We start from the raw sequence: 17,401 nt of genomic DNA on the forward strand, positions 1-17,401 counted from the left end.
CTTTATGATGCCAGCTGGCTCTAATCAACACTGACAGTGGAACTGAAGCTTTCTATTCCTGACTGAGCTGTAAATACCAAAAAGAATACAGCTGTGGGGTAAAACATCAGCAGGCAGCAATAAAAAAAAAAGAGGTTTTGACCAGAGTGGTAATATGATAACAGAAGAGTTCTGTGTTGGCCTGGCTCCTGGAGAGGTGGAAGACTCAGCACACAATCCATCTGCTGTCTGTGCTGGCTGACAGGAGTCAGGGCTCTTGTTACGTGTTAGAAAAAGTCATGCACCATTTTCACGTCATGTTGTTTTTCTAAAGGACATTTGCATTTTGGCTAGAGCTTTGCACTGTGCCAGATAGGTTTAGAGTTCGTGAACTTTAGCAAGAAAATAAACTCTCAATGCAATTTAGTTTAAATAGGGACCATTGTTGTTGCCTTTCTGGTTATCATCCCTCTGAAAAAGACAGCTTTCAAGGAGACCTATAACTCTAGTTACATCTGACAGACTTATGATTTGCATTGTAAAATGAGTCTTAACTTATGTAGTTGTAAAGTGTGTTAAATGTTAACGTAGCCTTTTAAGCAGGCTGGAGATTTTTACTTTATATTGAATGATGCTGAAGAGAAGTACTATGGCAGCATAAGTGATTTAAGAAAAAACATAAATGCATAAACAACTAACTGAAGGCAGATGAAAATCACTTGGCAAGCTTTTGAGAAGTTGAAGTGTGACAGAGAGAGGGAGGTGTGGTTGAAATAGCGATCAATGTATTGGCTTTTGGGGCTAGTGGCACTCAGGGTATCCTCTTGTCTTAGTAAAACACTTATTACCTTCAGAAAATTCCCAGAGTCCTCATCGGCACTCTAAGCTCATTTACTTTATTTGCAAGTTCTCAAACCTTCCCTGTGATGATCAAAGGAAGAAATACTTTGGACTTCCTCCTTTTCCTCTCCATTTATTGCCCTTCGTCCTGGACATATCCTCTTCTAGTCATCTGGATTTGGGGTCTGATTCCAGGCATTATATGTGTTTTGGAAAGCTCAGTCAACTATTCCAACATGTAGGCAACTTTCCCATTGGCATGGTTACGCAGCAAAACAGATGTTAAATAAACATAAACAAAACTTATCAACACTGTAAATATTGTTTCTGAATTTCTCAGCCAATAAAAACTACAAACATTTAACTTTTTTCCTCTGGGTTTTTTGACGTCTACAAAACAAACACATGTAATGAAAACTTTTATTTACTTTTTTTTCTTTTTTTAAACAAACTGGTTCACCTTTTGAGCCCAGTGCCTCCCAGAACCCATTTCTGCAACCACAAGTTGTTACAGCTGAAGACGATAGATGATTGGATCATTCCCAAACTGAATCATAACATGTTTATTTGATTAGAAAGCTGATCTTTATTGAAAACCTTTGTAGATTTTTTTTTAGAGATATTATCTAACAGTCTTTGAATTCTCAGTCTGATGACCAGAAAACAAAAAATAAACATCAAGTGGCCACCAGGCACAAGATGTTTTTTCTTTTCTTTTTTTTTTCATTTAATTGACTTTGTTGTTTTCTTATTGAATCCAAAATGTCACGGGTGTTTAGGACCCAAAAGCAGACTGACGAGGACAGGAGCTGTTTCATGAGCCAGGATACTGAAGCCAAAGTAGGAGCACAGAAGAGACGAAACAGAAGAAGACAATAAGGACAATAGCAGCAGCACTGACAACAATGAAGAAACTAATGAACTGAAACTAAGTGATATATATACAAGAAACACTAACAGAACACAGGTGGAATAAATGAGAAAAATGAAACCAGGTGAACTAATGAACAGGAAATAGGAAGATAAATGGAAAACACAAGGGAGGTCAAATACAAAACTGTGACACAAATACAGTCCTTAAAATTTTGCATTACCAGTCTGCGCTGTCATTTTTCAGTACAACAATCATTAAATGATTAATAATTGTGTTAAAAACAAAACAAAATACCAGTCTGTATCATGCGTATCATCGTGTGTTGCGCAGTGAGGAGCTGGAGAGCTGGACTTGTATTGATTCACAGTTAAGTTGTCTCAGTATCTCTGATTCTTTTGAAATACAAAACTTTTTTATGAGATGTGTACAAGCCAAAGACAGGCTGGCTCCGAGTTAAAACGAACACAAGTCTGGATAAAAGTTTTCTGCAGCAGCCAGTTAGATCAGCTGGAACAACAGTAAATGTCTCCTGGGTGTTTTATTTGTTCTTCCCACCATAAAATGGATCAAGCAAAGGTATAAATCTTGATATTTGTCATCTGTTTCTATCACAGAGGGAGAGTAGGTCCAAGTCTTCTCTGAGACTGATGCTCGTAAAAACTTGTCAAACCTATCACTTTTGCTGACATATGCATCATCTGGGATGTCCTGAAGACTTGGACATTGTTCAGCTTGCAGAGCAGTTTTCATTGAACTGTGCTTCATAATTCTTTAAGTAAGAAAGTTAAATAAATGAGAAGTCTTGAGAGGTGATAGAATTTGAATACTGTTTTTTGTCTCTAAGCGTGCATTTAAAAGATGGAATTCGATTTAGTCCGCCTCCTCTTTTGTTAGACTGAGGAATTTCAAAATTCAGTCTGTCTGCAGGGTTAAGATTTATTTCTTGCTTCAACACACCTCACCCAAATTAATGGGTTATTTATGAGATCATGAAACGTTAAATCCACATCATTTTAATCAGGCGTGTTGGAGGAGGGAAGCATCTAAAACCTGCAGCGGCTCTCGGGGGCCAGAATGCAACATCCCTCGATTAGACCAGAAAAAGGTTTGTGCTTGGATTGTAAAATGTGACGGTGGTGATCAATTTTCATGAGCTTGACATCTGTTAGAGAAAGTAGGGTTGAATTTCTTATTTGGACTAGAAACAGAAGATATTTGACAAAGCATGAATTACAAGTTAACTGGAGAGATGTTTGCTGAGAGGTTTTTATTCTACTGCTGAGTAGATCAAATATCTCCTTTAAAAATTCATTTAAATGTTTTCATATGATTTACTGGCGAGTGTTTATCATGCAGCACCAGGCAGACTCCTGTCATTCTCAAATTTATAATACTTCTTGTTCCACTTGGACCTTAAAAGATTTCAATGACTCTCATGAAGGCAACTTTTATCAAACTTGGGCTCTCAACCCCATTTCAGGGGGGTAGCCAGATTATCACCTGGGGGGGGGGGGTCACATACACCAATGTATATTATCTTGGGAGTCGTTGATGAAGACAGCTATATGCTGTATTAAAGCACAGATAATAGTTGTAGAGTTTATGCAACTCTGCTTTCTAAGAGAAGCATTGCATGTTGTCCAGTCATATGATTGTTGTGATTGTTGTGTAGTCTGACTTCACACATCTGGAGAGTTTAATGTCCAATAAGAATTAGACTGAGCTTGTTATTGCAGCGGCTTTTGAAACAGCACTATAGAAATTTGCAGGAGAATTTCCTCACCTACCCTTTAATCGTCCATCCCATATCAATTTTCACCAAGTTCCTTGATTTGATCATTGATTTGTTCCCTCGCAAAGGCTGAGTTAAAGACATATTGAATAATATATATAACCATATTGAAAGGCAATCATCCTCAATGTGAGACCACAAAGTTCAACAGACATTCAGACTGAAATAAAAGTCATAGCTGGATCTCAGGTTGTCCAGCAGTGCAGTACTGGAATCTGCCTCCACAGTTTAATAATAGTAGTGGGTTAGTTTAGCCTGAATGACAGATGAACAAAGCCATCATCATGTTATTATATATCATGTTATTATAGATTTTCTAACCAGACAAATGGCCTACAAAACTATTCATGTGCCATAGAGATGAAAGCTGCACTGTAATATAAATCTGTACTATATGAAACCACAGCATCGTGGCGAATAAACTGAGTGATAGAGATGTTTTTAAACACTACTTGACAACTAACATACAGATTAGTTGAGATCTCAGTTAGGGATAATTTTTTCATTATTATTATTTCATAGCACAAAATGAAAATAATTTTATAAAAGGTCAGATCCGAGAGGTTAGGCAGTCTGTTCGTACAAATTTAAAAGATACAGAAATTGTTGCTTTTTCTTTTCTTTCTTTTTTTGTATCGAATGTGTGTCTGTGTCAGTTTTGTCTTTTATTGGAAATTATTCAAGCTAAACAGCCAACATTTAATAATGATCACTTTTATGGGATTTGCTGACTGAATGCATTTTACAAACTCTCTCAGGGTCTGACAGGTAATAATGGACCACAGGGACAACAAGGACCTCCAGGACCTGTTGTAAGTCTGTTTTCTTCCTTCTCTCATTATATTTGCATCTGGAATATTGTCTTTAGTCACATTTCTTCTCTATCTGTCTCTTTCTGTTACTGTCTGTTTCCTCTTAGGGAGCTCCGGGGGCTCCAGGATCCCCTGGACCAGGTGGTTCAGCGGGACCTCAAGGGGATCAAGGACTTCCTGTAAGAAGAATTGCATGTTGAATTCATCATCTTTTTTTATTTTCTCAACTTGTTTACTTTTACTGAACAGTTCATAATATTTAGTCATATAGTATTTTATTACTACAATAACATGGTTTGAACTGATCAGAAGACAAATCCTCGTGCACTGCAAATTTTTTCTAAAATAATAAATAAAAAGGCAAAATGTTATAAGTTCAGCTACCTTTCCAAAATTACATTAGGTCAGATTTCTCTTAGCTTTTCAAGAGAAGGAAGAATTGACAGAAACAGCCCAATGAAACACAAGGATGCTGAAGAGACGATGCTGGGATTTAAACAATGTGTATTTCTAACAGGAAGAGATCATTCTGTGGTGTTGGTGACAGCTAATCTCGTCTCAGCACTGCAGGCCAGCAGCAAGTTTGGCTCAGAGAGTCAAGCTATAAATCACTTACTCCCTCACAACTCACTCCCACACGCACACAAAAAGACGAGAAATCTGTCATATGTGACAGACAAAACAGACAAACCCTCGTGAATATTTGCACATGCATCTGATATATTAACAGGCATTTAGTCTTTATCTTCAATCTATACATGTTCCTGCTGTTTATACGGAGTAAGGTTGCAGGGGCAGGTGCCTAAGCAGAGAAGCCCAGATTTCCCTCTCGAAAGTCACTTCTTCCAGCTCATACAGGAGGATCCCAAGCGTTGCCAGGCCAGCGGGGAGATGTAATCTCTCCAGCACGTCCTGGGTCGTCCCTGTGGTTATCCCCCTGTGGAACTTGCCTGGAACACCTTGTCATGGAGGTGTCGGGAGGCATCTAGATGCCTGAGCCACCCAATCTGGCTCTTCTTAATGTGGATGAGCAGCGGCTCGAATCTTTTTTTCTTTTTTTTTTTCTTTTTTTTGTCTTGTCCAGCATTTAAGCAAGCAGACTGATGTTCTGGATGCTGTGTTCTGCTGAGCAAATTTATTTTGCCAAGGGGAACTTTTGTAGATGTAATGATCCCCTTGTATTTCTTGATTCTTATTTTATTTTTCAATTTGTTTTGGATAATAGCTTGTATTACAGAGTTTATGCTGCTGGACCCGACCGGAAAGGACAGGAAAGGGGCAGAAAGAGAACAGAAAAGAGAACATAAAAAAAAAAAAAAAGAAAGAGATCAATGCATACATGTATATGCACATACATACCCACCTACATATATATGTATATACACTCGCACATACATTATATATATATATACATATATACATACATACATACATATACACATACATACACATGCATACACACACATGTACACATACATGCATACATAAAGATAGATATACATACATACATATACACATACATACACACACATATATATATATATATATATATATATATATATATATATATATATATATATATATATACATATATACACATATACATACTCACATACATATACACATACACGCACATACACATACATACACATACACTCACACATATGCATACATATATACATATCCATACACATACATACATACACATACACATACACATAAGTACACACACATACCCACCCACACACATAAATATATACACCCACACAAGCCAACTCTAGATTCGTGGAGAACAAAACCGTTGACAATCATGAGGACCAGAAACTAGCAAGTTAAGTCAAAAAGACAGAAAGAGAGGTACCTGCTGTTAGTGAATAAACTTGCTGGATGACTCAGTGACTGTGACACATGCAGAACATTCATGCAGAACATTCAGAGTGGAACGTGTTTAGAGAAGAGTGATCATGCCAATGTGACCCCGCCCGCCTACAGCTAGAGGAAGGCCAGGAGAACCCAGAGACCCGGGTAACCGACAGTCACCCCCAGGTACAGATCCCAACCCCCCCACTCCAGAGCCAGCCATGCATCTGCCCAGGAGGTGGCGAAGGAGGTGCCCAACCAGAGTCCCCCGCAGTCAGGGGGAACAGGCCCCAGCAGGCCCAGTCCGGCAAGGGCCGATCCCGCCGGGCACCGGCCACCTAGGGCAGACAGAGCGCAGGCCCCAGGGCCCCAAGAGCCCGTGAGCAGCCCCCCGCCCCCGCAGGCAGAGGGCACAGCCCACACCGACGGAGGACCAGGATCCCCAGACCGCCACCCAGCGGCAGCCAGGTCGCACCCCAGCGCACCAGCTGCGCCCCCGGGTACAGGACACCACCCCCCCACCACCAAACCACACACACATATACATGCATACCCCCCCCCAACACGCACTCCCCTCACACATATACATGCATACCCCCCCCCCCCCCCCCCCAAACACGCACTCCCCTCTCAACCCCCATCCACACAACCCTCTGCAATCCATGCACATCATCCATCACATATACAACCCCACCCCACCTCTACTGACGTCTACGTCCCATTCCGCATATACACCCCCCCCTACACACACACACACACACACACACACACACACACACATACCCTCACTCCTCCAACACAGGCACACCACAATACAACCCACGCGCCAACATACCCCTCCACACACACATCTACTCATCCTCACACATCCCTATCCCCTACCCACCTATATCCCCAACCCTAATCCCCCCCCAGCCATCCAACCATCCATCTGTAACCCCATACACCCACTCCCACACATCCTCACCTCACCCCTCCATCATGTCCCATGTGAGATACCTCAGAGGGGGCAGAGGACAGGATGGCCCCGATCAGGGCCCCCATAATTACCGCCCACCACTCCCAGCGTCCCCCCCACCACCCCACAGATGCAGCCGACCCAGCACCCCCCCAGGGCCGGCGACAACCCTCCTACAGCCAGGCCAGCCCAGACTTAGGCCTAATGGACGGCACTCTTCCCCCACCCGTACCCCCCCCCAGTAAAGCCCCGAGAGCAGGGGCATGAGAAGACCCTATCGTCCCTGCCTCCCCCCCGCTTATGACTGATTGTGAAGTATGTATTAGTTGCAATTAAATTTGAGGGAAGTGCCACGCGGTGTTGGGAGAGGGACCACCTAAGCAGCCCCGCCCACCATACACCGCATGCTCTTCCCCCTAATCATGTGAGTCGTCAGTGTTTTGGTGTTTGGTGTCTAAGTGTAATTAAAACTGGGAGGTGAGCCGAGGCTGGGTGCAGCGATCAAGACCACCTTGATGGCCTTTCTCACCACCCAGCGCCACGTGCACACCTCCCAATACCCTGCCTGTGTGTGATGGGGAGCGGGGAGGAAGAGGGGTTGAGGGATTTAAGTCTGGAGGAAAGTGAGCTTTCCTCCAGAAGGTGAGCCGCCCGCGGCACTGGGCATGCCCCCTACTCCCAGGGCCCCCCAAGGACCAGGACAAGCCGGGGACAGCCATCCCCGTAACCAGAGCCTTCGGCGACTCTAACCAGAGAGTCATCACCGACCCAAGAGGGGACCAACCCACCACATGCAGAAGGGGGGCACGAGGACAAAGAGGAGGCGGGGCGGCAGAAGGGGAATCCCAGACCGATTGTCCACCGCCCCCTCACTCACAGAGGACACCCCCACCTGGGGACATGAAGTCCCCCCTTGTCCACACATCGGCACTTCACACTGTCTCAGCACACACCTACAGCCACACACACACACACACTTCCGGACACATTCAGGTCCACCCAGCCACCCGTTCAGCCCACCCTTAAAACCATCCTCCTGAGCGGCTCGAATCTGAGCTCCTCCAGAATGACCGACGGTCTCACCCTGTGTCAGGAGAGTCTCTATCATATTTTTGAGGGGGTTTAAAATCTACATTTAATTTAAATTATTGATATAGTATTTATTCTGTACCTGCATGTCTGTATGGTAAATGCTTTTATCAAAAAGTGCTACAGCCAGTAAAATCTGGTGGAAATTTAGTATTTACCCCCAGTTTTTGTAAGTTAGACTCACACATATGTCTGAAGAGAAGAACCTGAATTATTAAATCTGAATAGAATGTAAAGCTATTAGAAATCTTTAAGACCTGAGCATCTAATGTGAACTTTGTTTTCTAAATTACATAATTTTCACCTACCAAGATTATGAGGGTATTTTGTTATCTTTCATCAGGAACATAGTCATTTGATGTAAAAGCAAGTTGTCCTTTTTTTTTTTTTGTGCTCAAATATTATTCGACTGTCTCTCAAATCTCTGCTTTCACATTTAAAAAAAAAAATCCCTTCTTGCTCTCAAATCTATCATTTTTCCTTTCAAAACTCACTTTTTCTGTTCTCACAAAACTCGTTCTCGGATATTTTTTTTTCTCTCTGGGGTTGCTGTCAGTCAAACTTCCTCCAGCCACTAGAGTTCCTAATAAACGCTGACCAACCAAATTGTCACCGCCTTTTCAGGGTGCGTTTGTTTTACTTGACACCTTGACTCCAGGCAACTGGGGTTTTTTTGTTTGTTTGTTTTCATTGCTACAAAAGTTTTTTTTTTATTACCATTTTCTGCTTTTTCTCTTTACTTTTAAAGGAGACACTTAACTATTACTGTTTTTGAGAGTGCAGTGAGGGAAAAGAGACCAAGCTTGAGCGCAGGACATTTAAACATGCCTCACTAAACTTAAGAAGAGGAGCAGAGTTTTGAAAGAAACAACCATACATTTAAGTGCAAGAAAGAGGACAGTTTTGGGAAAGAGCAAAATTATATTCATGCATAAAAAACAAGAAATCTTGCCTTCAAATCAAACAACATTCTTGATTAAAGATAAGTAAATACCTCCAGACAAGATCAACATGTTAGAAACTTGGAGAAGAACAGAGCAGCTTTCTTTAAACTCTAAATTCGGTTTGCAGTTAAGTTGACCCATATCTTAGCCAGAAGTCAGCATGGCTGTCACCAGATGTGCACACAAGTCAGCCAGGTTGTCAAAGTTCTTTTCAGCTGTCCTGTGTGTGCAGTTGTGTTTAACCTGGATCAGATACGTAAGGATTAAACAACACAGAGCCATCCATTAGACGGTTAAAATGCAGGACGCGGAGTCTAGAACACCACAATGCGCCACTGTTTAATGCATGGATCCAAGTTATTTAATCTGCTTATGCCATGGTCCCACACAGTAAACAATTTACAACAAAATTTTTTTATTTCTTTTTAACACTTGCTAAATGTGCTTAAATATAGGAAGTATTTCATGTTGGCCCTGTACATTTTATGCTAAACAACTGCTGTAAAGCTAATGCACCTTTTTTTCTCATTCATTTGTCAAAAGACAGCTGATCTGAATCTGTTGATTAACGCATTGCTATGGTGACGCACCATAACGAAGTGGTTTTACCCTGGTTTAACTCGCCAAACTACGTGCGCGTATATATAAAAATAATGCAGCCAGTTGTCATTAGAATTATCACTGAGCATGGTATAATGTCAAGAACAAGGTTCTTTGCACTCTGGATAAACTACATATGTATGGTATAAGGGGAAGACAGTTTTGATTAAATAATAAATTAACTCAAGACTTTTATAGGATATTCACATGCTTCCAATGCACTTTGGCTCCTTTATTGGACTTGTTTTTTTCCATGTCACCTTTAGATAAGGTAGCTGACATTTATGTGCCCAGGAAGACGCTAGTATCATTCTGGTCCATGACCACATTTTATTGTTTGAGACCTGTACTTTAGTTCAATGGCTGTGTTAAATTTTGGCAAGATCCTTTAGTCATCTGCCATATGATATGCATATAATATCCAAGGCATTGTACAAATCTTTATCCCTTTCTGCCCATCAAATCTCACACACAAACTAGTCTGTGGTCAAGGACATGCTTCCCCAAGATAAACAAGCTTTTATTCAAAAGTTGTTACACATTATATCACATGGTTCTGTAGCCAGGAAAGATTTCTTTTATGTGTCTCTGGAATACAGTGTGTTACACACTGATATGCACAACCTGGCAGGGCTTGGAGTCTATGCGTATATTGCATCTCTTTGGTTTATAGTGTTGACAACAGCAGAAAGCAAGTTCATCCAAAGCTCAGATGATGCTCTCAGTTTGTATGCTCAATAGCATTTATAATTGGGACACAAAAACTCTGGATGCTTTGTATTCATGTAGCTACCGTGGTATAACCGAAACCTGAGGTGGACATGGGTGTGTTGGTGACATTAAAGTAGAGAGGGGAATAATATAGCTGTTTCTGAGAGGAAAGTATTTCACTTTGTTTACCCGCCTTCTGTGTTTTTATGTTTCAGGGTCCTGCTGGTACCAAAGGTGATAAGGGAGAAAGAGTAAGTTGTTCCCCTTGCACACTTGAGCCATTGTTAAAGCAAATCAAGTTTTACTGCTCCATTTTGCTGTGGAAATACTATTATTCTGCTGAAGTAAAACTCTGAAAATTACTCACTTATGCTTCACACCCTTGTTTAGAAGAAATTGCATTACTTTCCAGAACACAGTCAATGCTTCCCATTTGGCCTTTGTACAAACAGTCATTTTATTTCCCTTCCACTCCCTCAACCTCGTTTAGAGCAAACCAAATCGAATCATGGTTCAAATTTGCAGCAGTGCTACTCTGTGTTTTTGCTGACATGGTAGCGAGGCCATCATTGCCGAGGGCTTGAGAGGCGTGCCACTTGCCAGCTTGAATCGAACCTGTAATTCTTGTTCCAGCTTCATTTTATCAAGTGTTGGGGACATTTGTACCCTGCTGCAGTTAATTGTATGTCCTACACCTTACATGAAAATTCATGACAACGTACATGAAAAGATTTTTCTTCTGAGAGTGCTGGCCTAGTTTAAGTCAACCTGGTTAGGATCTGATCATTATTTATAAGTGTCTTGAAACTGACTACAGTGTCAAGTTTAAGCTGCTTTTAAAGGAGTAATAAAGTCAAATTTTAATCTTCAACGCTTAAGTTATTTACTAACATTAAAGCTCAGCATGCCAAATGTTTAAAGATCCAAAAATATTGTATTGTTATATTCAATTTCAAACAAATCACCTAAAAAACTCTCAGCATTACTTTGCTGTAGCACATTAGTGATAATAAAGGTCTTTCAATGATAAACTTTTCTTTTTAAAGTCCTAAAAATAAGAAAGGACCCTAACTATGCCTTGCAAAGCTACCATCAGCTGCTTTTACACAGTTCTTCATATGTGTTCCAACGTTTCAACATTTAACTATATTTTTCTGTGATGGTCTCATCTTTAATATAAAGTCTGCAAATAGACTAAGCCCAAACATTTATCCATCCATCCATGGATAAATGTTTGGGCTTAGTCTGTTTTCCAACTTAAATTAAAGATGAGACAATCCATCCGATTGATGGATGAATAAATGGATGGATGGATGGATGGATGGGGGCCCAAACATTTAGTTTATCCAAATTTTATTTGTGTAAATTATTATAGCCCTGTATTATAGCCTTGCTTGCTTAAATTTCTTGTTGGTTTTGTCCAGTATGAGTGTTAAAAGTATTTAACAGGAGTGCTTTAACACCCCAAAAACACCTGCCCACCAATTTATCAACCGCAGGCCTGGTAGTTTATGTTCCTGTGGTAACAATCAGCTGTGTGTAGCATTAAATCTTTAACTCAGTGTTTGTTCTTCAGGGTGATGTGCAGTCCCAAGCAGCAGTTAGAGTTATTGCTCGGCAAGTGTGTGAACAGCTCATCCAGAGTGAGTAATCATTCATTTTACACATAAGCATTTGTGGCTAAAAAATAGTTTCTTTGCTAGTTTCTGCAGAGATTTCATGGCTTGACTTTGTAACGTTTGTCATTAGAACGTAAAATAAAACAAATTTTTAAAACATCTCAAAATGTCAAAAAGTTTTTTGTTTTTTGTTTTGTTTTGTTTTTTTGCTTCACTTCTTGCAGGCCATTTATCTCGGTATAATTCCATCCTGAACCAGATACCCGTCCATTCACCAGTATCTGTACATACAGTACCGGGTCCACCTGGAGAACCGGGTAGGAGAGGCCCTCCAGGTCCTCAGGGAGAGCAAGGCCCACCTGGCAGGCCAGGCTTCCCTGGTACTAGCGGTCAAAATGGCCAACCAGGACAAAGAGGTGAGATGGGACGATGTTTAAACATGTGTTCATGAGTGAAAATAGTTATTTTTAATGTGATGCAATATGATACATTGCAATACATTTAAATGTGATATGATGTAATGCAATGCGATGCAACGCTATACGATGCTATACGATGCAATACTATTCTATGTGATGTAATGTGATGCTATGCAATACAATTCCATACCAGACAATGTGATGCAAAGTGATGCGTTACAATACAATACGATATGATACTGGGCAGATTATCTAGTTATTGTTGGTATTTTTGCTGATTTCAGTTTAATTTATGTAGTGTTGATATTTTTATTGTTTATATAAAGCAATTAGGTCATAAGCAAAATCAAATAAAAAAAAACCTTTCATTTGTTGTGAGTTTCACATTGGGCTGGGAACAGGCAATCTGTGAAGGGCATTAAAAATTACACTCTGTAAAATGATTCATGTTCTCTATTAAACATAAATATTTTAAAGAATAGAAATAATACTGAAATTTTCCAGTGTTCTAGCTGATGGTTTAACTTTGTTTTCTGCATTTCATTATTTGACCTGCTACCAGAGCCCACCAGTAGTTCAGGCCAGCAGACAGTAACTTCAATATCCATGAGGTCATTCTTCTGCCACAAAACATTTAGAGGACAAACAGCCTTTATGAGGCTCCTTAGTCATCACTGAAACACGCAACCAACTCTGAAGAACCACGTACTGAACAAGCCACACACACACACACACACAGAAGCCAAGAGGAGCTGAAAGCAGCTGAACTGTCTGTCAGGAAGTGTCCAGCAGCTCAAAATCTTTGATACTCTTCGATGAAATTTATGATCTGTATCCACCAGCCTGCCACACACGCACACAAACGCAGCTTCAATATTTTATAGGCTGACCTAAAACCGGAGTCAGACAAAGATTATGTGTTTGGCTAAAAGGTGGTCAATGCAGGAGAAAAGCTTTGCAACATAACAAACCAGATTATTTGTCAGTATTAAATGACTATATTATAGACTGAAAAATGTTTTCTCCTCAGTCTCTCTGCATGCAGCTGAGACCGTCATAAAAGCAGCAGGACAGAAAATCCACAGATCTGAGTTTAATGTGCTTCTCTAATATTAAAATGTATGAAAAATATTCCATGAGGTCATTCGAACAGCTGCATTGTTGCTCAGAGCAGACTGTGAGTTTGTCCTACATTTTATTATCCTCATCACAGAGACATAATTTATTCAGTGCATTTCTAAAAGAAAAAACAATGTGAAACTAAAAAGATCAGATGAAATGTTTATTTAAAAAATACTTGGATATATTTATGAAGTTATATACAATTAGATGCTAATTTAAAATGTTTAAGTTTACAAGATAAATTTGAGGAGACAAAATTATTATTGATAGGAAGAAAGACATTTGGACTTTTGTCTTTATTTTTAGTAGTATTTTAGATCATTTGACCGGTAGATATTTAAATGAATCCCTCTGAAAAGTAATAAAAAATTTGTCTATCTGAAAGATGTAAAGTCAAAAATATAAAACACTCAACTTGTGTTTAAATATCTCAGAACTGTAAAATGAAAACTGATACTGTATATCTATAATAAAGCCTTGAACAGTTTATTAACTTTTAACCTAAATATGTTTTGTGTGTTTTTTACTCTGCTTTCAGGTCCACTAGGAGAGAAGGGAGAAAGGGGGAATCCAGGGATTGGGAGTCAGGGACCTCGTGGACCACCTGGCCCTCCTGGTAAGATAAAACACAGTCCTGAATGTGCTTTACAAGCTTAAATAACATTTCACTGCCTGCATTTGCTGTACAGCTTCAAAGCTCAAATAATATTTTTGAGGTTATGTATCATTTTCCACGCAAAGCAGTTGAGAGCTTATCTGCTCATGAACATTTATTTTTGGTCTTTGCAGACTAGATCTGCAGCAAGCCCACAGGTTGTGAGATGTTTTCTATTATACTGCTGCTGTACAAATCCTAAAGTGTTTCAAATATTGAAACAGTGAAATGAAAAGAGTCCAGAGAATGAATGTGTTTTGGATTTCTTTCACTCTCTTGAAAATGCAAGCAGACATTTTGGACCACAAATATAATTCACTGTATTGATTTCTCTGAGTGCTGTGTGGAATGTGAAGTTTGTGTTATGAAAATATGTCACTGCTGGGATTTTCTGTTTACTGCGATCAATACTCGCAGAACAAGCTCAAAGCGCAAAACCCCCCTGAAATGTTTCTATGATCAGATAATGGTAAAGAAGAAACACCACACACACACTCTATTATTTGAAAAGGGAAGTCTTTATGCTGTGTTTTTCTAGAATATCTGTGGGATGATCATTTTAGTACTTGGCGAAAGAAACTCCCCTCAAAATATTGATTACATATTTCTGCTGACGGCTGAAGCGAGTCCTGAAGGAGCAGTTTCTCCTGTGAAAATATGAAACAGAAGGCTTTGGCTAAATTTCAGCTAAGAACTGTGTTATTCCTGCTTCTGCCCTCAAGACATTCACTATCAGCTCCCTAATACAGAAATGACAAGCAGACATTTGCAGCCCACTAATATTTTATGTCATGTTGTTAAAGCAACAGACAGGGGTATTTAAAATAGATTGAAGGGGTGATAATACGGTGACAGGATATACCCCAGATGGGGCATTTTTATCCTATTTTCTGCCCTTTTGTATCCCTTCTCACCAGGTGTTCCACAGCTTGAGTCGTTCTACCAAATGTAATGCACTCACTTGTCTTTTAAAACAAAATCTTTCATCCATCTTCAGGTTTGCCAGGTGAAGGACGGACAGGCAGCCAGGGCCCAACCGGTCGGCCTGGTAACCCGGGAACACCGGGTAGGCCGGGTAACCCAGGAGCCACGGGAGCAGCTGGTCCACCAGGATACTGTGATCAGAATTCATGCCTGGGATACAACGTAGGAGGTAAATATGATTCAGCATTCATTTAAGAATGGGTTATTTTTTATTTGAACTGCTTTAATCAGCATTTGAATCCAGACAACATCCCTTTATTGTCTAGTTACAGGAGTCGATGAGTCAAAGTTGTTGATTAACATTTTCATAAGCACATCTGTCTGGTTCTCACCACATTATTGTGTGTTATAAATAGTGCATATAAGAGACTAAAAATAAAAGATGGATGTAGCTGGTGTGACATCATCCATTCATTTGTGAACTATTTTTATGAAGTCTTGAAGGGGCACTGACAGACTAGACAAAATATTCATTTTGGGATCTTTCCTAAACGGCTTTTTCTCGAAGTAACAAGTCTGAATTCCAAATCATTATTTTTTCAAATGAGCACTGTTTGTCTTACACCCTTTATACAAAGAAGTGGACATATCTAGCATAATCTCCAAGATGTTTCTACTAAAATCAATCGTTTTCCCTTAAAGTACACATTTTGAGTTAATTAAAGAACTCCCAGAAGGACCACATTGTTTCATAGGCTTTTCCTCTGCTTGCAGTCAAGACTCATCTAGTAATGTTAAAATCAGTCAGTCAGCAGTTTATAAATAAGTCCAAATTGTATTATAATTTCTCTATTGCATCAATACATATACATATATATGTATGTATGTATGTATGTATGTACATACATTTATTTATATATATATATATATATATATATATATATATATATATATATATATATATATATATATATATATATATAAATATATATATATATATATATATATATACACATATATATATACACATATATATATATATATATATATACACATATATATATATATATATATATATATATATATATATATACACACATATATATAGATATATAGAGATATATATATATACACATATATATATAGATATATAGATATATATATATACACATATATATATATATATACATGTATATATTTATGTATATATAAATATATATATATATATACATAAAATTACATAATTTTTATGGTAACATTAATAGGAGGAAATATTAATATTGTTTAAATGTTTTAAAAGTTTTGTTTTTTTTCTTTTAATGGCGTATCTGAAGCTTCATGCAAGCCTTAAACCAATTACTAACCAAACACTCCTGTGTCACAATTTCCTACAAATACCAGTGGTATTTAGGGCCAACTGGAACCCAAGAGTTAGGGTTACCATCTGCAACTTAGTATGTCACTTGGTTTATCTCATACACCTCCTAACAGTATCAAAGTATCATTCAATAAAATACTAAAAAAAATGCTTTCAGCCCACAGTTCTAGTCACTATGTGGAAAAAAGAGGTTGTTCTGATAGTTAAGTAACATCAGCATTCCTATTAATGATAAGGGTCCCAAAGTCCCAATCTACATACTTGTTTAGATGCTTTTGAACCCCTAGACAAGAATCTGCCTTCTTCTCTCAACAAAGTGTCAGGGTGTGCTATTTATGAAGAGACTGTAGGGTAGAGGACTTCTGTATTGGCCATATTTTTCAGACCTAGAGGGAGGTTTTTGTTGCACCAAAGCTTAATCCAAATGCAAAATGTGTTAGCAGTACCTGGAAAATCTAAAGGAAATAATTTAATATTGCCCTTTATGGCATTATTTCATGAGTTTAGTTGTGACAGTGACTGGCACAATGATCTTTTATAAACAGTCAATTGTTTATAATAACATATGTATATATGCTAATTTAGCTAAGAACAAGAACAAACATTATTAGGAAAATGTGGATTAACAAGAGAAAATGTTGAGGAAATAGATGAATCTATCTTATTTATGTGACAAATATACAAAACAACCACAGATTTGATTCTTTTTCATATCACAAAAATGAATAAGAAACATGTTTTCAGTCGATATGTTCCAGTTCTAAGGATTATAGAGATAAGTTTGAAAGGCTTCCTGTACACACATGAATACAGGGCACATGTACA

At 39.0% G+C, this 17,401-nt stretch overlaps 1 protein-coding gene across 1 annotated transcript in view; it reads left to right on the forward strand.

Annotated features, from left to right (window-relative positions):
• Positions 1-17,401, forward strand: part of col14a1a (collagen, type XIV, alpha 1a) — a gene marked incomplete at its 5' end in the record, with an annotated part of 129,078 nt that overhangs the window by 106,661 nt on the left and 5,016 nt on the right. The window contains 7 exons of the mRNA XM_079240410.1: positions 4,244-4,297; positions 4,405-4,476; positions 10,675-10,710; positions 12,036-12,102; positions 12,303-12,494; positions 14,158-14,235; positions 15,272-15,427. Of these exons, the coding sequence (XP_079096536.1) occupies positions 4,244-4,297; positions 4,405-4,476; positions 10,675-10,710; positions 12,036-12,102; positions 12,303-12,494; positions 14,158-14,235; positions 15,272-15,427 (655 nt within the window). The remainder of the gene's footprint in view (positions 1-4,243; positions 4,298-4,404; positions 4,477-10,674; positions 10,711-12,035; positions 12,103-12,302; positions 12,495-14,157; positions 14,236-15,271; positions 15,428-17,401) is intronic.

Source organism: Telmatherina bonti (assembly GCF_933228915.1).
Source record: "Telmatherina bonti genome assembly, chromosome: 5".
NCBI classification, from domain to species: domain Eukaryota; kingdom Metazoa; phylum Chordata; class Actinopteri; order Atheriniformes; family Telmatherinidae; genus Telmatherina; species Telmatherina bonti.